Source organism: Astyanax mexicanus, chromosome 24 (genome assembly GCF_023375975.1).
Source record: "Astyanax mexicanus isolate ESR-SI-001 chromosome 24, AstMex3_surface, whole genome shotgun sequence".
NCBI lineage: Eukaryota > Metazoa > Chordata > Actinopteri > Characiformes > Acestrorhamphidae > Astyanax > Astyanax mexicanus.
The window spans coordinates 12,602,164-12,626,415 of NC_064431.1; the positions used below are offsets into that span (position 1 = coordinate 12,602,164).

Here is a 24,252-nt window from a genome sequence, read left to right on the forward strand (position 1 = left end):
AAATGACTCAGTCATAAACAGCAGTTGGCATATCCATGATCCTGTCCTGCTATTTGGTCAGCTTTGCAATGTGGTGGTAGATAAATGTCTAAATATGCTACTATGTAAAGTTTCTGGGTTTATTCAGTCAGTTGAAGGGGACATATTATGCAAACCCGCGTGTTGTAAATATTTTGCATAAACATGGCATGGCCAGCAACAGCTTATTTGCATAAAAGTGAGAGAACCCTTAAATGTCTTTTTCTAAAAGGGACTGAAACTGTCTTTTTGTAAGAGTGATTTTGTGCAAAGAACTTCATGAACAGTTTTTTTATAGCCCATAGACCTATTGTAACTCGTGTAAAATAGGTATAATGTGTTTCCTTTAAGCAATAATATCAGAATAAATACAAATACTTTTATACTGAAGGTTTTGTTTCTTTTTCATCACTGTGTTTATTAGATCATCTCCAAAGTTTCCAAATGCAGTCTGGCATTATTTAAAGTTTTTTATTGTATTAACAGCTGGTTTGTTAAATCAGAGATTCATGCTGGTGGTGTCTATGAGTTGTAGGGTTCATACAGCCATGAAAAATCTGGAAAAGTCATGGAATTTGAAAATAGCAAGTTCCAGGCCTGGATAAGTTTTGGAAAAATAAAAATACCCAAAAAGTTTTGGAAAAGTCATTTAAATTACAAATTACAAATCTTTGTGTTTCAGTTTATTGATGGACAAAATCTATTTTGAGCTACAAATACATCATCTCAGAGTTAGTTCAGTAATTTAGCAGCTTAATTTAAGGGCTACTAAAACCAATTTTAATTACAGTTTTAGTTGATTTTTAGTTTTATTTTCCATGTCTGCACTGATGTTTTAAAATCATATGGTCATGACAATTTGCCTTAAAGGCATGGAAAAGTCATAAAAAATCATGGAAATGTATTGGTTAAAAAATGTATGAACCCTGGAGTTTAAAGTTCAAACTAGTGCACAACTGACACAACTAACATAGTGTTTTATATTTTAGAGACTTTAGAGCTTTGCACATCTTGACATTTTTTTTCAGTCAGCTTTATGTAGAGTCACATGAGGTAGTTTCACTTAACAAGAGCTAATTACTTGAATTTCTTGCCCTCTTAATTTCAGTTGTGTAGTAAAGAGGAAGAGGTAGAGATAGAGTGAAGAGGTAAGGCTATCTGGTGAATAGCTTTATTTGAGTAATGTTTTAATCCATATTATGGCAAAAAAAACAATTATATAAATTAAAAAAAAGACTAAGAAATGAAGATCAGTCCATCCAAAATTTCAAGAACTTTGGAGTATCCTTAATTGCAGTCGCAAAGGCCATTATGATGAAACTGGCTCTCATTAGGATCTCCCCAGGATAGGAAGAGATACCTCTGTTGTACAGGATAAGTTCATCAGAGTTACTGGCTTCAGAAACCAAAAGTTAACAGCCCCCAGACAAGGGCCATTGTGGTTGTTTTTAACACTTTTAAGTTACTACACGATTCCTTATGTGTTCATTCATAATCTGGATGACTTCAGTATTTATTTACAATGTAGAAAAAAAATGAATAAGAAGGTGTGTTTAAACTTTTGGCAGGTGCAGTAGATTTCTGTGTGAAGATGTGTAAGTATGACAGACACTTAAAAGGTAATATTCTGCATTTTATTAAATGCCACATTAAATACATGTTTAAGTATTCCACTTAATTCTGAGCCAGCCAAGTGTAGTGGTAATCAGTGAATCATTTCTCACCATAAAAAAATTCTCAATTTATCAATACTGTCATAAATGTCATAAATCAACAAATCAGCACCTCTTTTTAGCAGTCAGTAGTAACCATCCATGGACCGTATTTTTTTTTTTTTTGAGAATGTGCAGTTATATAAAACACATTCTCAGTAGAATGTTTGTAAAAGCTGTAACTTTAAACATATTACATATTTCAAATTTAAAAATCCACACATTCTTTAAAAACAGCTGCAATCTGACAAACTCTAACCTGAAGCTGAATACTGATGCGTTCGGAATCATATCCCTACATGCTCTGAAGGCTTGGGTATTCAATTCTGTCATTTTTCCCTGACTGGCACACTGGAAAGTTAAATGTGTCGCTTTAGGACTCATAGAAAAATAGTTAATAGATGCCAAAGACAGCAGACGAGTGCTGACACGTTCCACCATCCGCCAACTAAGCCTGCCCCTCCCCACAGAGCAAGTGAATAAAGTCTGATTCCTCATGATGTGATTATTAGGTACAAATAACAATGTTCCCAATGAATACCATTTATACATTAAAATGATCACGCTGTACTCTGTACCTCAGTAAAACAGGCTGCTATTTAATCCTCTGAGGCTTCAGAACAACACTGGAATAGGACCGAACACAGGAGAATGCAGATGGAGCAATCTTGCGTGTGTCGATGAGGTTGTTCTCCAGACGAAGGGCAACGAGGTGTGAATCCTCATCATTCAGTGGGTCGCAGATACTGTCCTCTCCGATGTGCCTGGTGGATAAAAATATATAAAATGCTCAGAACCCACACTTTGTTCTTACTAGGGATGCAAGGAAATACATTAAAGTATTGTAGTGTTATGTTTTTTTTAAGATGGCCATCTTTCTATGTGGTTCTGCATTTAGAAATTCTAGTGGATAGTTATGAAGATAGAAGCCAATTATTTGAATAAATAGTGTGTTTTGGCTCTGACTGGCTTATAACTTGCTGTTCAGTATGGCTCTGGAATAGAGCTCAGTAACCTGTTCTGATGGACTGAATTAATTTTGGTGGCTGTTGGGAGACAGAAACTCTATTGCTTGGGCTTTTGTGAAAATGCATGGGATTGAATGGGAGGAATAAGGGGTAAAAAAAAAAAAAAAACAAATATTTGTTTTATATATATAAAATATAAATATATAAATTATATTTTATTTATATTATATATATAAAAATTTAATTATATATATATAAAAAAATAAATATATAAATATTTGTGCAGTTCAGTATGGCTGTGGATCATAGGTTGGGGACCTGCCCTAAAGGAGGACATGCAGTTTGGTAGCTGTCAAGCAAAAGGAAGGCCAGGATTTGGTATGATCGAAAATGAAGGAGGTGAGTCAATGGGAGGAACAATGGATAGAAATACAACAATAATTAAAAAGCAGATCAAAAGAACAGTGAATTTCTGCTCACAGGCCTGCCCTCAAAACGGTGCATCTGAAACGATGTGACTCACTTAAGCAGAAGTACAGTAGATGGGCGTGTACATTTGCTTCTCATCTATTACTATTCGAAAAAAAAAAACAAAAAACAGAAATTAAAGAAGTTTTTACAAAAATGCGCATCTGATCAAATACAAGCACACATTGCACTGTCAGACCGAGCAATCTAGAGTTGAAACTGTGCAGATCTCTATAACTGTATCACTAGTTATGCTGCAATGAAAGTGACCACGATAATAATATTAATACGGATAACAGCATAGTTTCATCAGTGGTGTGCAGTGAGGCCCTTCTAACCCTTCATAGAAGGGGTGACAATAAGTGCGTTTAAATAATTACATATTTTTTTAATCAGGAAATATATATTATAGTTATTGTAGTGTATAGTGTATGGACTTATTTTATAAATTAACTAAAATAAAAAACAGCAACTAATTCAAAGCATTAGTCTGTGTTTTTCAGTTGCTACAGGACTCTTATGTGACTCAAACCGGTTTTAACCAATCAAAGCTTTTTAAAATGGCTTCTGCCCCCACATGACTGTAACCCTTCTGCTGATTTTGAGAAGGGTGTAGTAATGAGTCATAGGACAATCTAACCAATCAGATTCATGATTTTTACTCCGGGGGCGTGGCCATGGCTGTCTAACCCCTTCTCAGCGCTGTGCTGAAAGGGTACGCGCTGATTAGTGGTAAAACAGTGCGTATGCTGGATTATTTCAGTAGTTAGCAAACTATCACGAAATTGCGACTGCAAATAAGACCGATATTGTGTAACATCATATTAAATAGCCTTTTTAAAGGCTGTTCTTCAATTTGAAACTAATTCACAATAATAGGCTGCCTGACTGGTGAGTTTTTGTGTGTACTTAATGTTTTGGCTGCTCTGGCGTACTGTCATTATACAAATGACTGATCTTTGTTGAACGCCTAAATTAAGCATTGATTGCTGGGTATATTGTATGTTTTTGTGGTTTGTAGCTGTATTTGTGGGCTCTTTATGTGTATTTAATTCACGTAACTCAGGCAAGAGAATATGTATTGTAATGTTTATTTATATGTCGCTTGATGGGCGGCCGGGGGGGGGTGGTGCTGCGTGCGGGTTGGGGGGGGGAGGGGTGATTTGCAGAAGGGGTACCCACTATATTCAGTGCATGCCACTGAGTTTCATATATAGCCAGCATATTTTTTTGTCATGCCACATTACACATAATATAATGCACATATCAGTACAATATGTCTGGCCATTACATTTCTTACAATAGCCTTTCTTTCACATTTAATATTGCGAAATAGATTTTCGGATGGCTTTTTTGAAAATTTAAGTCATTATCTATGACAAATTAGGTGCTTGTATCACAACGTGAACGATTCTTCTGGAACGTGGACTTAATCTGCAGCAATTGGTTCAATGTAAGCCTAGCCTTACATTAAACAGGAAAATATATTTCTGTAACTCTGCTTAATTCCTGTCTGGGAACCTGACCCTTTTGTTTAAATACATGTAGATACTTCATGGCTTGCTTCCCCTGGCAGGGTTTAAGCCTAGTGCTTGACTACATATCTCTTGCAATAAAGGATGTCCATTAACAGTACTGATGTCTATTAAGTAGCAACTACTGCTGACATACAGTACATGTACATATGCGCACACACACAGCCTGTCTAGTCTGTCGAAAGAGGTTCTGACAATAGAATATGGCTCTCTGGAGCTGATAAACAAACATAAACCTATTGGAACATGTCTACTGACAGACATGGGCTATCCTATATGGGTATAAATCCCCCCAGTTGTTTAAAAAAACTGTATATAGAGTTTTTCTTTTAACTTTAATTCTAAATCAGCATTAAATCAACTAGATTATTGTTATTACAATCTTTAATGTTTGTTGGATGTTTAACCCTTAGCACATGCTTGTTGGCAGCTAAGCAGACTTTTACATCAACAATAAGCTACGCATTGGATACGCCCAGGTAGCTGCTGCCCTGAAATAGCAATGAGCCAAAGTCAGAACACACCTGGCTCTTAAAAGGAATATGAGTGACATGCTGCTTTATACCCAAAACACACTCATGATTAAATAAGAGGAGTGGTACATGTTTTGTTGTGTGTTTTCAGCCATGCAAAGTGTGCTTTTCTTGTTGTTATGATAGCAAAGCCACTATAAAAATTACCAAGTAGGTGACTGCTTCAGTAATCTTAAATTAAATGATAAGTGAATTCATGTAAAAATGATGTGAATGACTAAATCCATTCAGGATGATGGAACACACAGTAAATTTCTGGCATTGCTAATAGTATTGAAACAGTTATAGTTGGTTCTTGATCCATGACCAACCCCACTATTCTTTGGAACTGAAAAGAAATGGCTGAGAGTAGCCGTACCGAATGTTGTTGTTGTTGAGTCTGAGGAAGTGTAGTGAGGTCATCTCGTTGACGCCGTAGGGAACACCAGTCAGCTGGTTGTGATCGAGACAGAGTTCTGTCATAGAGTTTAACGTGCCAAAGAAGGACTCTGGTTCCACACCATCAGCGTCCAGCTTGTTAAAGGAGAGGTAGAGATACTCCAGACCAGGCTCCATGTGAGCGAACACATAACCTGGGATGCGTTCGATGCGATTCCCGACCAATCCCAGGTGAATCAGGGACTTGGGCAGGAAGGATGGCACCAGGTGGAGTTTGTTGTATGAAAGATCGACTGACTCCAGGCTCCTGATTTAGGACATTAAGACAGTAAAAATGATGACATCACGAAAACAGCAAAGAAAATGATACAGTATGTGTTAAATTTTAAGGAATTGGATGAATTCAGCTGCATACTTGTGGTCGATCCAGGCTAAAGGTGCAATCCTCGTCTCGTCTAGTCTGTTGTGTCGCAGCATGACAACATTTAGGTTTTTGGTTTGGTTAAAAGCTCCCTCAGATATTTCTTCAATTAAATTATTTTCAAGGTGCAACTCCTGGAAAACAGAAAGAATAAATAGATACATTTTAGATAAACACTGAACACTATACAAATGCATATATCCTGGAATAAAACATGAACTATGGGTTAAAAAGCATATTGTCCTAGCTCTAAAATACATTTCAGCAAATCTTTATTCTTAGTTTAGCTAAATTAAGAGTAGTGAGTATTCCCTAAGCCTCTCTATACACATTTTGATGTGCATGTGTGCAAAGACAAATAAACATTAACACTATCGCTGCAACTTATTTTGGTAGTCGACTAATCTGACGATTATTTTTTCGATTAGTTGATTAGTCAATGATTATTCTGCCATGTTCTCCATCTCTATAAACAATAACAAGCTGAACATGAGATTTAAAAGGCATTTAAATGTCTGGATATTGTTTAAACGTGAAAAGTACTGATATTTTGTAAGTAAATATATAATCTGTTGTGTTTGGGCCTGTTTGAGTAAGCCATTTATCCATCCCACATTGCACTTCTGTCCCCAGCACTTTGTGTAATGCAGGACTCTTACAAATTAACGATCAGTCGACAATGAAATTTGTAGGCGACAAATTTAAATAATCGACATTGTTGATTATATCGACTAATCGTTGCAGCCCTAATTAACACTTGAACCTTGCACTGGTCCGCTATATCATACTAAGGAAATATCAACTAAAAAAGTTTTTTAAATAGTTTGGAGAATTTTTTTTGCCTGCTTTGAAAACCGGCCTAAAACTTCAGAGCTCTCATAAAAGACCACTTTGTGTTTTTCTAATCTCTGTCCAGTTTTAATTTCCTCCTTCACATGACTTAGTGCTGGGCGATAAAACGATAACGATAGTTATCGAGGAAAATATATTTCGCAATAGCTATAATAAGCCGGACGATGGGATTTGAACGACTTTATTTTCTATTTCCTGTTTAAGTAGCGCTGCGAACAGGCGCAGCACGTGATCAGGCAGCGCGCTGAACTGCATAAAATGAGAAATTTCATTTAGAAAAAAACACTACTAATATTTAATCAGGAAAAGTACCTAAATCAATATTTTGGTGGAATAACCCTGATAATTTCTGATAGACTAAAATGTAACAAACTAATATACATTTTAGTCAAAAGACTAAGACTAAGCTTAGTCTTAGTCATCTGTCAAAATGAACACTGTGATATACTATTGTATTTTGCTTTATGTAGTTGCCTGCAGACCTGTGTGGATGTAAAATGACTTTTTAAAATTCATTTAAAAGCTGTCTGAGCACCTTGTGCCCACCTGGCAATATGTGAACATCCTAGTGTCTAGGAAACCTTTAAAAAGAAACCTTTATGTGTAGCAGAAAGTGATTTGATTTATATTGTGATATATATCGATATCGGCTGATATGGAAAACTATAGCGTGATAAAAAACATTTCCATATTGCCCAGCCCTAACATGACTGAGAGATGCTATAGCTTGATCCCTCTTCTTTGTGGAACTTGACACTCATTGACACTCATAAAAACAGACCATGACACTCATAGAAAAATATGAAAAACAGTATCTATCATTCTAATATATACACTGCTCAAAAAAATAAAGGGAACACTCAAATAACACATCCTAGATCTGAATGAATGAAATATTCTCATTGAATACTTTGTTCTGTACAAAGTTGAATGTGCTGACAACAAAATCACACAAAAATCATCAATGGAAATAAAATTTATTAACCAATGGAGGCCTGGATTTGGAGCCACACACAAAATTAAAGTGAAAAAACACACTACAGGCTGATCCAACTTTAATGTAATGTCCTTAAAACAAGTCAAAATGAGGCTCAGTATTGTGTGTGGCCTCCACGTGCCTGTATGACCTCCCTACAACGCCTGGGCATGCTCCTGATGAGGTGGCGGATGGTCTCCTGAGGGATCTCCTCCCAGACCTGGACTAAAGCATCCGCCAACTCCTGGACAGTCTGTGGTGCAACGTGACGTTGGTGGATGGAGCGAGACATGATGTCCCAGATGTGCTCAATCGGATTCAGGTCTGGGGAACGGGCGGGCCAGTCCATAGCTTCAATGCCTTCATCTTGCAGGAACTGCTGACACACTCCAGCCACATGAGGTCTAGCATTGTCCTGCATTAGGAGGAACCCAGGGCCAACCGCACCAGCATATGGTCTCACAAGGGGTCTGAGGATCTCATCTCGGTACCTAATGGCAGTCAGGCTACCTCTGGTGAGCACATGGAGGGCTGTGCGGCCCTCCAAAGAAATGCCACCCCACACCATTACTGACCCACTGCCAAACCGGTCATGCTGAAGGATGTTGCAGGCAGCAGACCGCTCTCCACGGCGTCTCCAGACTCTGTCACGTCTGTCATGTGCTCAGTATGAACCTGCTTTCATCTGTGAAGAGCACAAGGCGCCAGTGGCGAATTTGCCAATCCTGGTGTTCTCTGGCAAATGCCAAGCGTCCTGCACGGTGTTGGGCTGTGAGCACAACCCCCATCTGTGGACGTCGGGCCCTCATACCATCCTCATGGAGTCGGTTTCTAACCGTTTGTGCAGACACATGCACATTTGTGGCCTGCTGGAGGTCATTTTGCAGGGCTCTGGCAGTGCTCCTCCTGTTCCTTCTTGCACAAAGGCGGAGGTAGCGGTCCTGCTGCTCGGTTGTTGCCCTCCTACGGCCTCCTCCACGTCTCCTGGTGTACTGGCCTGTCTCCTGGTAGCGCCTCCAGCCTCTGGACACTACGCTGACAGACACAGCAAACCTTCTTGCCACAGCTCGCATTGATGTGCCATCCTGGATGAGCTGCACTACCTGAGCCACTTGTGTGGGTTGTAGAGTCTGTCTCATGCTACCACGAGTGTGAAAGAACCACCAACATTCAAAACTGACCAAAACATCAGCCAGACAGCATAGGTTCTGAGAAGTGGTCTGTGGTCCCCACCTGCAGAACCACTCCTTTATTGAGTGTGTCTTGCTAATTGCCAATAATTTCCACCTGTTGTCTATTCCATTTGCACAACAGCAGGTGAAATTGATTGTCAATCAGTGTTGCTTCCTAAGTGGACAGTTTAATTTCACAGAAGTTTGATTTACTTGGAGTTATATTGTGTTATTTGAGTGTTCCCTTTATTTTTTTGAGCAGTGTATTATTCTGTTCAGAATTGCTCTGACAATAAACAGATTGCGCTGATGGCACAGATTACCTGCAGAGATGGCGGTAGGCCTTGAGGAATGGTGCGGAAGAGATTTCTACCCATCCGGAGATACGTCAACTCCTTTGTTGTTAAGAAGGCTTCAGGATTTACGTTTCCTTCACTGAGTAAATTATCCTCCAATTCCAATGTAACCAAACTGCTCAGACCTGCCAACAGGTGGGACAAAAATTTTTGGGACGGATCTAGTTGGGTAACTACCATGGTAGATATTAGTATATTAGGTCAGTAATTTTTTAAACAGCAGTTTAAGTACGTTTCATATTGTTTGACAGTAGAAAGTCCTGTTATTTCTTAAAAGCTTGGCCAATTCATAGATTTAGGTGTGTTAAATAAAACTGATGTTAATTGTGATCATTTACCTTTAAAGCTGTTTTCTTCAATCTCTTTTAAGTTGTTTTCGTTGATCTTCAGTTCTTGTAGGGTATGTGGAAGCCCACGAGGAATGACTTCTAGTAGATTTCCATCCAGATATAATCGGGATAGAAATTTCAGGTTCTGTATACAAAAGGTTCATACACTATAATTTATATGTAAATTTATATTGCTATTCACAGTTTTAATATGATTGCTATTCATAATTTTGATAGTTTCATACTAGATGGTAAGTCATTAACAGAGATATATAAAGTACAAGAGACCAAGACTTTAGTAAGCATACAAGTGCTCTATCAAAAAAGTTAATTAAGTAAAAGTTGAAGTGTTCTTTAAGCACTTAGGTGGAAGTACTAAAATATTCAACATTTTTTGCATTGCAAGCAGTTTATTTAAAATGTAACTATTTGTACTGGATGTACAAGTACATTATATTGTTTTTAAGTAATTATTACAGAAAGTTCTTATGAAAGGCAGTGAAAGGCAGAACTCATCCAGGGTGTGATTCCTAATATTTTTATAATTTTAACAATCTTAACAATATTGTATCAGAGTAAAAGTATTAAACTCAGTGAAAATATGTAGTAAAGTAATATTGAAAGTATTAGAAATAAATAATACTACAGTAGATGCAGATACAGCATTTTAGTACTTAAGTTCAGCAATGAGTGTTTAAGTCTTTACTGAAAAAGACAAAGAACTAGAGGCATTATACAAGAGGTTCTTCACCAGTGTGAAAGTGCCCTTTAACTATGCAAAGCACCCATAAAGAGTCTTTACTCCTTTTATTTTAAGAATGTGGTGCAAAATAACCTCAGCCTATGATGATGAGAGAGGAGCTGAATAGCATGCCCTCTCTAATATTTTTGTTGATCAGGTGCCAAGGAATTTTGTTTTTATTTGAAATGACTGTTTAAGACTTTAAAACTGAGGAGAAAAGAAAAGACGCAGCTTTTGCGACTTTTCAGAATCCACAATTTTGTCTGATAATGTTGCTGAATAATTAGTTTTTTATGATTAGAATATATATTGATAAATTCTTAATAATTTACTGGCACAATACCACTGCACCCCTAACAGGATACTTACTCTGAATGCTTGTGGGTCAATCCCAGATGATAAGATCTTATTTTTTCCCAGATCTATCCATTCCAGATTGGGTACTCCATTAAATGCTCCTCCTGGAATGGTGGTGATGGCATTGCCTATGGATTTAAAACATACTGAAATTAAAACACAGTGTCATGTTGCTTGCTTAATTATAAAAGAGAAGTTGCCACTATTTAGGTCTCTGTACTTCACCTCAGTTAATTATGTGATTATACATTTAAAATGTGATGAAAGTGTAGACCTTATTCAGAGTGTAATTTAGATGGAACTTAGCAACACTTTTCACATCTAGACAAGTCAGGAACAGTCTTCAGAAGGTATGCATATCATCAATCAAGATACAGTCAAGAGTGACGCCTTAATGAACGTTAAAAAAGGGGAGTTGCCGCAAGGTGCAAAGCACTGGTAACACTTAAGAACCCTGGCTTGATCCTTCAGACAGAATAAATGAGAAGGAACTTGAACCAGAAGGATGGAATGAGAAAGACTCATAAAACAAAGCAATCATCTGCATCATCTGTTAAACATGGTGGAGGTAGTATTATTGCATGAGCATGTATGGTTGCTAATGGATCTAATGTGACAGGATTGGATGCTAGAAGCATCAGCATCAGTGGCGGGGTTCGAAGTCACTACATCAGAAAAGTACATACAGTAACTATGACTGTGGGGTGACTTACAGACATAATTGATATGATCAGTGACTTAAGTATGTTGCTTTGCAAAGATGTCAGCATGGGCTGTGTCCCAAACTGCGCACTACAACACTAAATATGGTGTGTGCTATGTATTTTTACAAAATTATTGTGATTTAAAGAAAATATTGCAATATGAAAAAAGAAGTATTCATATTTTGCAGTATTATGTTTAAATTATTTCAGTCAAGTACACACACAAGAAACCCATTTAGTAAAATTGATAATTTAGTCATTAGATTAATAAATTACTCAAACAATCAGTAAATAATTACCATTAGCTGTGCCGCTTAGGAAGTAAGCCTCTTTTTTCTTTTTTTTTTTTGCATGTATCCCAACATTTTTTGCCAAGTATTTGTAAATCTGTTATACTGTTCCCAGCTTGAGTTCAGATTTACTATATATTTTCTATATATAATTATATAATTTAATAATACATTGGCATTAAACAAACCTTACCAAAAGCTTATTGTAATGAAAAATCATATTGTATTGATCATAACAATGATTTTTTTTTTTACTTACTGTTTTTAGGTAAAATGAACATTGTTTTATTCTATAAACTACTGACAACATTTCTCCCAAATTCCAAATATAAATAGTAATTTAGAAAATGTATTTGCAAAAATTAGAAATTTTCAAAAAAATCTAGTTTGCAGTGCTTTCAGACCTCAAATAATCCAAAGAAAACAACTTCATAGTTATTTAGAAACAACAGAAGCAATGATTAAAACCTCTAAAATATAATCAAGAGGAAGATGGATGGTCACAAGCTGTCAAACCAGGCTGAACTGCTTTAATTTTTGCGTGTGGCACAAGGTCACCCAATAGTAGTGTGAAAGACCGGTGGAGAGCATGCCAAGATGCATGAAAGCTGCGATTAAAATCAGGGTTGATCCACCAAAATATTGATTTATGTACTTTTCCTTATTAAATATTAGTATTGTTGTTTCTAAATGAAATTTCTCATTTTCTGCAAATAAATGACAACAGAATATATTTATAGAATAAATCAACAATGATCATTTTACTATAACTTACACCTATAAATAGTAAAAACAGCTCTTCAAAGAGTACATACTCTCCTAACACCTATAACTAACTACTTCTAACCACATTCCCTGCCGTAATCCCTGCTGTAATGTAAAAAGTTATATATTTAACTTCCCCATACCTGCAGATAGCCTGATTCAGCTGTACTGGCTTACTTACCTTAAAATGGGTCTGGACGATTTTTATATGATAAACTTATGACAAAATGTATATCTTATTATTATATGATTAATAAATGTAACTAAACTCTAACCTGAATGTAAATGATTTTCAATTGAATGTAACTATACTGTCTAACCCTAGGCCTAACTATAACCATACCCTTTTACAACATAATACTAATATTGATATGAACAATATAACAACCACTGAAAACACTACCAAAAACTCCCACAAAGCATGTGTGTGTACCTACAAACTTCTGAACAGTTAATTAGCCATATTAATGTAATGTACCCTGTGATAGAAGTCTCTCATGTACAGATAGTGTGAATTTTGTACACTAAAATACTGCAAATGTGTTTAAAAATCATTTCACAGTTATTAAAACATACTGCGTTATTGTCCAGCCCTACCCTGCAGATTGAGAGACTTTAGCTCAGGGATGGAAAGAGCCGGAATGCTGGTAAGCTTGGCGTTCTCGCAGGAAACAATGACATCAGAGATTGTGCAGCCTTTAGGGAGCAAGTATGTAATCCTGAGGGATTCTTCATCATCTAGCCTCTCCCCCGTTTCCCCATCTTCTTCTTCATCCTCCCCCTCTTCCTCCTCTTCCTCCACCTGACTGGTCGGCGGTGCTGGAAGACTCTCTGGGGTTGGGCGATGTGACGGCATTTGGAAAACATCTCCTCTCAACCAGATCATCTCCTCATCTTCCTCTTCCTCCTCTCCCCGCTCCTCCTCCTTCAGCCCACGGTGGGCCCTGGCTGCCGCCTCCTCAAACGCCCTCAGCATCTCCCTCTCCTGCCTCCTCATCCTTTCTTCCTCCACCCGCCGGTGTTCCTCCATCCTCCTCCTCTTCTCCTCTGCTGCCGCCTTCTCCTCCTCCTCTTCCCTCAGTCGCCTCAGCTTCTCCTCCTTCGCCCGCTCCTGCTTCCTCAGCCTCTCCGCCTCCTTCTTCTGCTTCTTCCTCATCTTGCGTTCGGCGTCTTTCTTGCGAAGGCGCGCCTCTTCCTCTTTCTGCTTTTCTCTCCTCAGACTCTCCTCAGTCTGGGTGTGGATGTGTGGAATAGTACCGTAGCTCGGATCGCTGGGAACAGGAGAGTCTCCAGAGCTTTCAGAAACCTCGTGAACTGCAATTGAAGCAGAAGCAGATTCTGAGTAATTTAAGGCGAGGAAATTAAATACAAAATAGAGATGACACAACATAATAGACAAAATAGTAGGGTTAAAACTACAGATGCACATTGTCAGGTATTTGTCTGAATGGTAGGTGGTTCTACCACTTAATACCACTTCATTTATAATGTTATAATTTCTATGCCTGCAGCTAATGATTATTCTGGTAGAGGACTAATCTGACTTTTTTTTTTAGATTAGTAGATTAATCAGCTGTTATTTCTGCCATGCCCTCCATCTCTGCTTGCTGTGGGTATGGCTCCTGTTTCTAGCTTTCTTAGTCATTTCAAACGATAGAAACAGCTGAAAGTGGGATTTAAAAGCCTTTTAAACCTCCAGACCATTGCCCTTTAAATGTGAAAGTTCTGCTTTTTACTGAGCAAATGTGTAATCTGTTGTGACAACTGTGTGAACTGTGTGAACTGTCCCCTGTAATTTGTATAGTGCTACTAATTGATGATTAGACAAAAATGAACAGTTGGAGTTGACAAATATTTAAAATCGACATTGTTGATTATATAAACCAATCGTTGCAGCCCAACTCTAGACCAACTTTCATAGTTTGATGCACCTTTATTATCCTAAAAAAATACAAATCAATTATAGATGATGTTATTATATATATCATATATACTAATATTTTATTATATAATAAGTCTAAATAAAATAAAATACTCCATATAACATGAAAAAAGTTAGAGATTCTTAATTTTTTTACTACGTCTTTTAATTAATACAATATGGCTTTGGGGGTCTTTATTATAAAGCCCAAAAAGACAAATTAGCCATAATCGCTGAAGGCTATCTGGGTATGCTAACTGTTTTCCAAGCTAAATTAATGGCTGAGGTTCGATAACAGATAGATGGCACTGAGCTGGTTAGATTAGTACGTTCTGGGGTTTGATATGATATTTGAATTAAGGCTAATTCAAAATTATATAGTTTTGAGTCCTTAGTTAGTGGCCACAGAACACCGGAATGCATCTAGCATCTCAATGCTAGCATATAGCTGAACTCAGCTGAAGGCTTATAGTGGGTTGGAGTGTGTATGCTAACTGTTTTCTGACAGTTAATTGCTGGTAATTTTGATATCAGAATGATGTTACTGTGCTGTTTAGATATGGTAAGATCTGCTGTTTTATATGATATGTGTATGATATCATTTGAAATTGAACTCTTGTCTTTAGTTATGAGCCAGACCAGAACTGTAGTGCCTGGTCAAAGGGTGCCAATAAATCAGCTGTACCTTTTAATAATCAGCTGTACCTGGTATTTTGGCCCATTCCTCCATGCAGATCTCCTCTAGAGCAGTGATTTTTTGGGGCTGTCGGGACGGACTTTCAACTGCCTCCACAAATTTTCCATGGGGTTGAGGTCTTGAGACTGGCTAGGCCACTCCTGGACTTGGTTGTCCAAGCAGTGTGTTTAGGATCATCAAGACTCAGCCACAACCCATTTTCAGTGCTCTCACTGATGGAGGAGGAGGTTTTGGCCTAAAATCTCACAAAACATGGCCCTGTGCATCCCTTAACACCGATCAGTTTTCCTGTTCCTTTTGCAGAAAAACTGCCCCAAAGCATGATGTTTCCAATGGTCTTGTATGTCTAATATTTTTTTAAACAATTGTTCCCATAGTTGATTTCTTCACACCAAGCAATTGTAGATTCACTCTTCCCAGTCTGGTGCAGGTCTAATTTTTTTTTTTTGTTGTTTCTTTCATCAGCTCTTTGGTCTTGGCCATAGGTGAGTTGGGAGTCTGACTATTTGAGGTTGTGGGCAGGTGTCTTTTATAGAGATAACGAGGTCAAACAGGTGCCATTAATACAGATAACTAGTGGAGGACAGAAGAGCTTCTTAATTAAAGTTACAGGTGTGTTAGAGCCAGACATCTTGCTTATCTTTCTAGTTGGGAAAACTTGCACAATCGGTGGCTGAATAACCACTTTTTGCCCCACTGTAGCAGAACAGGGTATGTTTCTGTATGGATAATCAGCTTCTCAACCACCCAAACTAGCAAAAATTGTCTTAGACCACGTAAAACCTGTTACTAGCAGAGTTGCATTAATCAATAGACAGCTGTTCATTTAACTAACAATTACATTATTTAATCTATTTATTTTAGTAAACAGCTAATTCATAATGATATTAATTCAAACTGATCATCATTTAAAGATGTTTTTCTGCTCTCATGCCTGTTTAGGCATCTTAACTGAGTTGCATTTGTTATACTGTATTACTCTGTAAAGCAGACCCTGCTTATACATGTAATCAGTCAGCATTGACAGATATTCCACAATTTCTTAATCAGTGCATCCCTAGTTAAATCAGAAGGCATGAACTGAAATGCATAATGAGAGATACAGTACATGACTGTTTTAGAGCCCAAAATGTTTATAATGAAATAAATTTAATACCTGAGTCGATACAAATTGGGCAGCACTCCCCGATAGGTTTAAATTTGAGTTGGCATTTTAGCAGAGGGCACTGAAGTTCATCACACACCACGTCTCCACCGGAGCACAGGCAGGTCACGCAGGGCTTTGGAGACCACACAGTCTTATCAAACATAGTAATGCCCTGAAATACACACTGTCCCGTATTCCCTGCAAAAAAAATACTTTTGATTACTCCAGACATAAGAGAAAACATTTATTAGTATTTAAAAGGTGTAACACCACCATGTTTAACTAATTACAAAAATGAAAAACAAGTTTACTACATATTTTGAGCGCATAAGCTGTCCCTTACAATATCAAACTTTTGAGATGAATGGACCAATAGAAATTCTCCAAAATTACCTGAAAGTAATTGTTTTACAGTGACATTTTCATTAAAAGTTAGGAAGGGTTTATCTCTCTCCTGCACTGTGGGCAATTTTTGGCTCTTAAAATGTATTTTATTGGATTTTTCAGGGGATACATGTAAAAAACTGAATAGATTATACACTATTATACATTATACATGCTCATTTCTCACAATTAGGGGCATCACTATCTCGATCGTGTTTTGTTGTTTTTATTTGTATTTTTAAACAGAAGTTTGTCATTAATAGGCTGTTTTTAAAAAGTAAATCATTAAAGAGGATATAAGAATGGATAAGAAAATAGCAGTCTCGTGGCTAACTACGGTGGGAAAGATTTTTGATACAAGTATTTAAAAATGTGTTTCCCACAGTTTTATCTGCTGAAAGTATGTTTGAAATAACAGTAACACATCTGTCCCCAGTACATAATAGTTTGTGTGCCTGATATCTTCTGTTATCAATCAATCAATCTTTATTTTCACTCTGGAAAAAACATTAAGGGGTGACCCCTCATTTACAATGTTGCCGAGCATTTACAGGCATCAAAGAGACTGAAAACATTTAATAATAAATTAGAAATAATAAGGAATAAAGTAAATAAATAAAATAAGTACTAATTTTAAAACAAAATTTATATATATATATATATATATATATATATATATATATATATATATATATATATGAATAAAATGTATATAAAAAAAATACCATAAAAACAAATTGACACAGAAAGTAAATAATTTGTAAAATAGAAAAAATAAAAAAATATCAAAAGTAAAGTAAAATGTTAAGAATGATAAGAAATGATAAAATGAATAATAAAACTAAGAACATGACAATTTAAATATAAAATATTATAATAAAAAAGTACTAAAAAAATATTATAACAGGCTTTCTGATGGTGATTAGAAACTAAAAGTTTAAAATAAGACACTCATCTCTTCAGTGAACTCTCCTCAATCTTATTTACAATTATTTATGTTTTTTTTTTTTTTGAGCTGTGAACTTTTAAACCCTGTAATTCAGTCGTACAGCTAGACCTAAGGAAAGATTTTGTAAAAAGCTTGTATATTAATGTAGCTTAAAGTTGCTCTTTTTTGGATGCATGTTGGACAGCAATAGTATACACCTTTAAAGGAAGGTCCTAACGAATGTTCTTTAAGCGATGTCATTTTAGAACCATGTTTTTTTAATCTTGGAGTAATACTGCCCCTTAAAACAGATCTGGCAATCAACAGAAGATCATAAAAAAACACTTAGCGCTTCTAACTGATGTAGCCTTTCTTATGTCAGTGTTCATGTGCTGTACCCCAAAAAATATATTATCACATGTATTCTTATGAGAACTTAAACACAGAGAGTCAGCTGTGCAGCTTGTAGACAAGTACAGCTTGTACAAAAGACAAATGCTGTCCGTATTGTTCATTACAATGATTGTTGATTAATATAAATCAAGATAAAATGTTTAATATATCGTTTTATTTATTTGAGAGTGCCCAGCCCTACTTTGTAGCAGTATCCAAAATAAAAGTCTCTTCCCCATTAGCTACATCTTTAAATATCCTGTCAGTGCAGACCTTTCTTCAAGTGGTGTGAAATTAAAATGGTGTGGACCAGAAAACAGTGTCTCACTTTAACTGCCCAACATGGGATGTAGCCAGTAATCATGTGGCCAGTCTGACACCACCATGGCCAGTATGGTCATGTAAAGCAGAGGACTGGTTTCTGGTTTTCTGCAAAGCTTGCTTTAAGGAAATTCCACAAGTCCTTGAGAGTGGGAGGCTTTAAGAATGATAACCTGACCCTGTCTTGTGTCTTAAAATATATGTTATACTTTGGGTAGATATTGCTGTTAGTTAAACTGCTGCTGTTTACTTAATCTTCCTGAGCATTCAGTTAAGGTCCCTTAGATCTTTAAAAGGTTTTCCACACTTGAACTGATCACACTTGATCTCTGTGATACACACCTCTTTTGTTGCTTAAAGTAGTATAGTAGAGATGAACAGAAATTACCATTAACATTATTTAGCCAAAAGATAAATATAGAATTCAGAACACGTTTTCAAAGGTTTTAAAATGACATTTGCATTTACCTCAGTTGTGCTAATACTCATTAATTTACATTACCAGTGCAGTTTTAGTCATACATTGGAATGAAAAACTTTGAGCACCGTGAACATTTTCATAAATATTTCATAAACATTTTCATATTCCTTTATAAATCATAGTTTGTTTGGATCAGCAATTTCAATTAAAAATATATAATATAGCAGATGAACACAGTGATATTTAATTATCCTATAAATTAAGTTTATAGGATTTACAGAAAGCGTGCAATAATCCTTAAAAAAATAGGCAGGTGCATAAATGTCGGCACCCTTGTCGTTTTACTGATTTGAATAACTTTAGCACTGATTATTGGAACACTAAATTTGTTTGGTAAGCTCATTGACCCTTAACCTACATACGCAGGTAAATCCACTTATGAAAAATAGTCAAGAGGCCAACTTAAAACAAAGATTGTTCAAAATCATGGTTTAGGGGAAGGATACAAATCTCAGAGATTTCAGCTGTCAGTTTCCACTGTGAGGATCATAGTGAGGAAAAGTGGCGGCCAAGAAAAATCTCAGATAAGCAGAGGAGAAGGATGGTGAGAACAGTCATATTCCCACATACCAGCTCCAAACACCTACAAAATCATCTTGCTGCAGATGGAGTCACTGTACATCATTCAGCTATTCAGAAAATTTGACCCTAAACACCGCTTAAAATCTATTCATTCATGCAGAGGAACAAGTACAACGTTCTGGAATGATCATCTCAGTCCCCAAACCTAAATATTATTAAAAAATCTGTGGTGGGATTTAAAGCAGGCTGTTCATGATCAGAAACCATCAAACCTGACTGAACTGGAGATGTTTTATAAAGAAGAATGATCCAGGAGACCTTCAACCAGAAGCCAGACTCTCATTTGAAGCTATAGGAAGCGTTTTAGAAGCTTTTGCAGTTATTTCTTACTAAATATTGAATACTTTTTTTCTGTTGGGGTGCCCAAATTTATGTACCTGCCTAATTTTGTTCCAAGAATTATTGCACACTTTCTGCAAATCTTATAAACTTAATTTCACTACTCAGATATCACTGTGTTCATCTGCTATATGATATATTTAACTGGAATTGCTGATCTGAGTAATCATTGATTTGTAAAGGAAAATCATAAAAATGATGTGGGGTGCCCAAACTTTTTCATACTTCTGTAAATGTACCATAGTTGTGCAACTCAATTCACATATTTCACATATAAAATTTACATAGAAAAAGGCAGTCAGTCTTTTGCTTAAAAGCTTTTCAGACTGGAATTCTCAGACTGGAAAACCGATACCAAGCGTGATAAGTGACGCTGAAATCTTAAAATAACTTAAATTTGCCATTTGCAGACTGTAAGTCTTCACACTTATTTGGCCGAACATTTGTCATTTTTGGTTAATATGTATTTGGTTGGCAAATATTTGTTGCTACATTGTTGTGTAGTGTTTCTCCCTTACTGTGCCCAGACACTTCCATAAGTTCCATAAATGAGACCTGTGAATGTCCTCTTAATCTCCTAAACTCCTCTAAATAACCAGTAGATCCTGGCTTTCCCCCCTCTGCTTAAACTTAAGAACAACTTGGCCAGTTTGCATTGCTTTGCATGTATTTATCTGTTAGTATTCTGAAGGGTGTAATAAAAGTCACATAGCATTATGGGTTAAGTATGCACTGACCTGCAATAATATTGTAGCTGGGTTTTGGCTCCTGCACACCTTTATAAGTCTCGATGAAAAGCGATGCTCCATTATCTCCACTGTCTTTTGGCAGCTTGCCTTGACGCACCATCTTCTTCCCCCTCCTTCTCCTTCCTGGAGCCAAGGGACGGTCCGGGTGTTCAGCGGAGCTGTAGCTTAGGCAGCAGAAAAACGACACAGCGAGTAAAAGCCATAGTCTCATGACGGAAGTCTGTAGAATGAAAGAAAGAGGTGTCTTATCCTTCATTGTCTCTAATATACCCCCTTTAATACGTAGTTTCCACACATTTCCATAATAACCAGTCTAGCAGTAAATGGTAAGCTTCAGCACGCTGGGGCAACGCTGGGGGGTTCCTACAGAGATTCAGACTCCAGCTTGGGGAAGGTCAATACAGTCGCGCAGACAGGATGAATACAGTGTCCCTCGGTGTGTTAGGATAAAGGGGTGGTAAGGTTAGAGAAAAGCTGTTATTTAGAAATGCAGTAAGTGGCATTTATGAGATTTTAAGTATAATGTTGAGGGTTAACAGACAAAACACAGATTTCTGACCCTGATAATTATTGGAAAGCTTGTAATTGATAGTGTATTAGTATTCAATATTCAGTCTCTGCTATGGATGTTTTGTTTGATGTCCCTTTTTTATCTGTCTTCTGCAAATCAAGAGCCAATAAAAAAAATTAACATACAGCACAGACCAGTTGTTCTATTATCATTCTTTACGGGCACAGTAAAAAGCATTGATTTTACTCATCTACACTTATAAAGAATTCATATACAGGAATAGGTAGCGGACAACAGTCAGTTCTTGAAGCTGGTGTTGTATGGTGTTAAAAGCAGAAAAAATGGGTTCTGTGACAAAATATCTCCAAAGTATCAGTATCTACTAAATATGCTCCAATAAAGAAGAACTGGTAAAGCTGACTGAAGTGATCCATAGATTCCCTGCATCACAACTTACAGGACTTGGTTCCAGATATCACAGGACATATTCATTGGTCTTGTGGAGGCCATGCCTCACCTACAATGGTCAGATTTGTTGTGGTAGTACCAATATTAGTCAGGTGGTGCTAATTTTTAAAGGGGTCCCAAGATAACAGGGTCAAAGTAGCTAAATAGATAATATCAAAAGTTTCAAAATATCTTAAAGTTTAATTAAAAATAATAATTCACCTTAACCATCCAGTATTGTGGACAGGGCAAAAAAAGCCCATCACATCAATTAAACTGTAAAAAAAGGAACTTTATAGTGAAGGTTAACAATTCTTTATATTTGTAATAATGTAGAGTGAGTCTTGAAAAAATGTTACTATATAAAATGTACTGTGAATACAAAAAGACCTGACCTATTTTGAAATGGCATTCTAGAATGTATCTGATCATCTTAAACTATTTAAGTTTAGTAGCATAAAACCCAAATTAATAACAAAGCCTCTTTTCCTTTCAAGAAGAACAGTATGCAGCACTGATGCATGCTCGACTTGTGATGGGGGGAGGAAGTGCAAACACGCACAGAGATGTGTCAGCACAGTGGACTCGAGCCTCGGGCAAAGCGTCATGTGGTGAGCATTAAATCAGAGTTGGGTCTGCGGCGAGGAAAAGACAAAAACAGAAAAGTCGGGAGGGGAAAAAAAAAGAGGGAAACCGAGGAAAGCATTTTAATTAACAAGCTTCGTAGGATGACAAGGCTCAGATGGAAAGAATCGCCAGGAAATCCACAAGCCGAGAGGGAGGGAGTGGGGTGAATATACCCAGCTGAGACTGAAGACAGAGGACATCCTGCGTGGACATTCGTAAGAGCTTCTTTGAAAGAAGGAATAAAAGCAGTCTGTGACAAGATTTCATGTTTCTCAGAGTGCACAGAGTCTGCGGAAAATATTAAACGTGTTATCGGGGAGCCTCAATGAGCTTACACACCAAATATGTAGTGGTTAAACTTTCCTTTTTACTTCTTGGTTTCAGTCCAAAGTTTAAACCTTCAGTGTTAACTGTTTGTAAGCTCAAGTGGAAAGCTTTTTTATCAGCAAAAAAAGCACAAAACACAGCTTTTAAAAAGCCTTTAAACACTGTTATTAATATTTCCATGCTAATAATAATACATGCACAAAGAAAAGTCAGTAAGAAAAGGAAAAACGTAAATACTCTGTTTTACAGCAGTTTTATGAAGAAAGGGCTAGAGCTAAAGAGAGAGAGCTAAGAAGATGATGGAGGAGAGTCGTTTGTACATTACCAGTGGTTTGTAGGCAGTTTTGTAAGGCCAAATATTTCCGCACTTTTCCCAGGCCACGGATAGGGTTGCCAGCAGTGCTCGGACAGCTCTGCGCCTGCTCGTCTGCTGCACTGATAAATGTTAAAAACAGACGTGGGGCTGCGCTCGCTGGAGAAGCCAGGGCTTGCTTAGGCAACAAGTTCCTCTACCTCATCTCAGTATCTGAGAGGTACAGTCAGAGAGGGTTACGGACAGAGATACTGCCTCTTCTGAGAGAGAGAAAGAGGTAGGTGATTTTCCCTGCTCTAATTACTAGGCGATGGAGGTGTGTTTGAGCTTGTCATTAGCTCTTATGTTGCTAAAACACCCTTTTAGTGTAGAAACAGCGTGTTTAAATGTACAGGTTCAGCACATTATTTGGGCCCAGGGGCACAGTGTGTAAACTCAGTGTAAATGGATGCGATGAATGCAGTCTGTAGTGGGGTTGATTGCCAGCCAGTCTGCACCAGAGCTGGTTTGGCCAGTGATGCCTTCGGTCAGCCCCATCCCACATCCCTCGTCTCTTGTTTCATGGGTGGGTACAAATACAAGTAGAGGCAGGCTGTCCGTCTGTCCTGCCTTCTCCAGTTTCAAAGGGACAGTGCATAAGGGGTGGGGGGTATGGCCATGAAGGAATTATTACAATATTTCTGCAGCAACAGTATTCTTGGTGTAGCACTGGGTGATACTGTTAAAATAAAAATCTTAATATTCTTTGAATATGTGAGAGATTCTCAAAGTGTAAAAAGTTAAATATTAGTAAACGGCACTGTTTTAAGCTGTCAAATATGCAAAATATTTTAAAGGGATTCAGAAACAAGCAAGAACAACAAAACTTGTATGAAATCAATATAAAATATTTACATATTTTTATAGTACGCAGCTTCCTTCAGTGTTACAAGCAGCTTTTGCAATTCAATGAATTGAATTAGACTTAAATTAGTCTCCCAGCACTAAAGCACTGAAAAGAAATTAAGAATCTGTAAACGTGTTGTGTTGTAATATTAAAATAATGTAACAAAAATCCACCACAAAACTAAATTATAGAACATTGAGTGCATGCACATACACTGAAAACATAAAATAATTTAAAAGCAAAACAGATACAAAAAAGACTGCTTTCAAGATAGAATGTTTCTATTATAGTAAAGATTTTTAACATGTACATATAAAAAATATATAAGTATATTATCATATATAATACAATATGGCATACCCCTACAGTGGAGTCTCTAAGTGCCACTCTATTGTTTCCTTGGGAAATACTCCACACTATAAACAGTTTTTTCCAGTGTATTGTTTATTTTTGAATGACATTTGTAATTACTGAAATCTCAAGTCTAAAACAAGTCCAGAAACGCGCGCCATCCGACTCTCTCAGACCACAGAAAGGGTGTCGAGATCAAGGCCTTTTCGAGACGTATAATTTCAGTGATGACAGAGATAGTGTTTGTGTCATTTTCAAACAGAAAGATACAA

At 37.0% G+C, this 24,252-nt stretch overlaps 2 protein-coding genes across 3 annotated transcripts in view; one reads left to right on the forward strand and one right to left on the reverse strand.

Moving 5' to 3' along the window:
• Positions 1-24,252, forward strand: part of LOC103023707 (centromere protein P) — a 102,979-nt gene that overhangs the window by 67,914 nt on the left and 10,813 nt on the right. The gene's annotated exons all lie outside the window — the stretch shown is intronic.
• Positions 1,639-23,010, reverse strand: ecm2 (extracellular matrix protein 2, female organ and adipocyte specific). Of its 2 annotated transcripts, none has more exons than XM_007229601.4 (10): positions 22,756-23,010; positions 20,546-20,738; positions 16,351-16,539; positions 13,174-13,890; positions 10,830-10,945; positions 9,728-9,863; positions 9,357-9,514; positions 6,028-6,167; positions 5,593-5,919; positions 1,639-2,494 (listed from the first exon to the last, which is right to left on the reverse strand). In XM_007229601.4, exons 2-10 carry the CDS (start codon positions 20,727-20,729, stop codon positions 2,326-2,328), a joined length of 2,136 nt encoding a protein of 711 aa, XP_007229663.3. In that variant the 5' UTR covers positions 20,730-20,738; positions 22,756-23,010; the 3' UTR covers positions 1,639-2,325. The 2 variants fall into 2 exon arrangements, with proteins under 2 accessions (XP_007229663.3, XP_007229662.3); XM_007229600.4 differs by having other exon boundaries at positions 20,507-20,738.

Excerpts from the sequence above, each read along its gene's own strand:
- ecm2 (XM_007229600.4), bottom strand. The coding sequence starts at position 20,729 with ATGAGACTATGGCTTTTACTCGCTGTGTCGTTTTTCTGCTGCCTAAGC. Across the intron at positions 16,540-20,506 it reads CAGCTACAATATTATTGCAG|GGAATACGGGACAGTGTGTA; the intron begins GTCAGTGCATAC and ends TTTTTTTTGCAG. Across the intron at positions 10,946-13,173 it reads AAAGTCTCTCAATCTGCAGG|GCAATGCCATCACCACCATT; the intron begins GTAGGGCTGGAC and ends TTAAATCCATAG.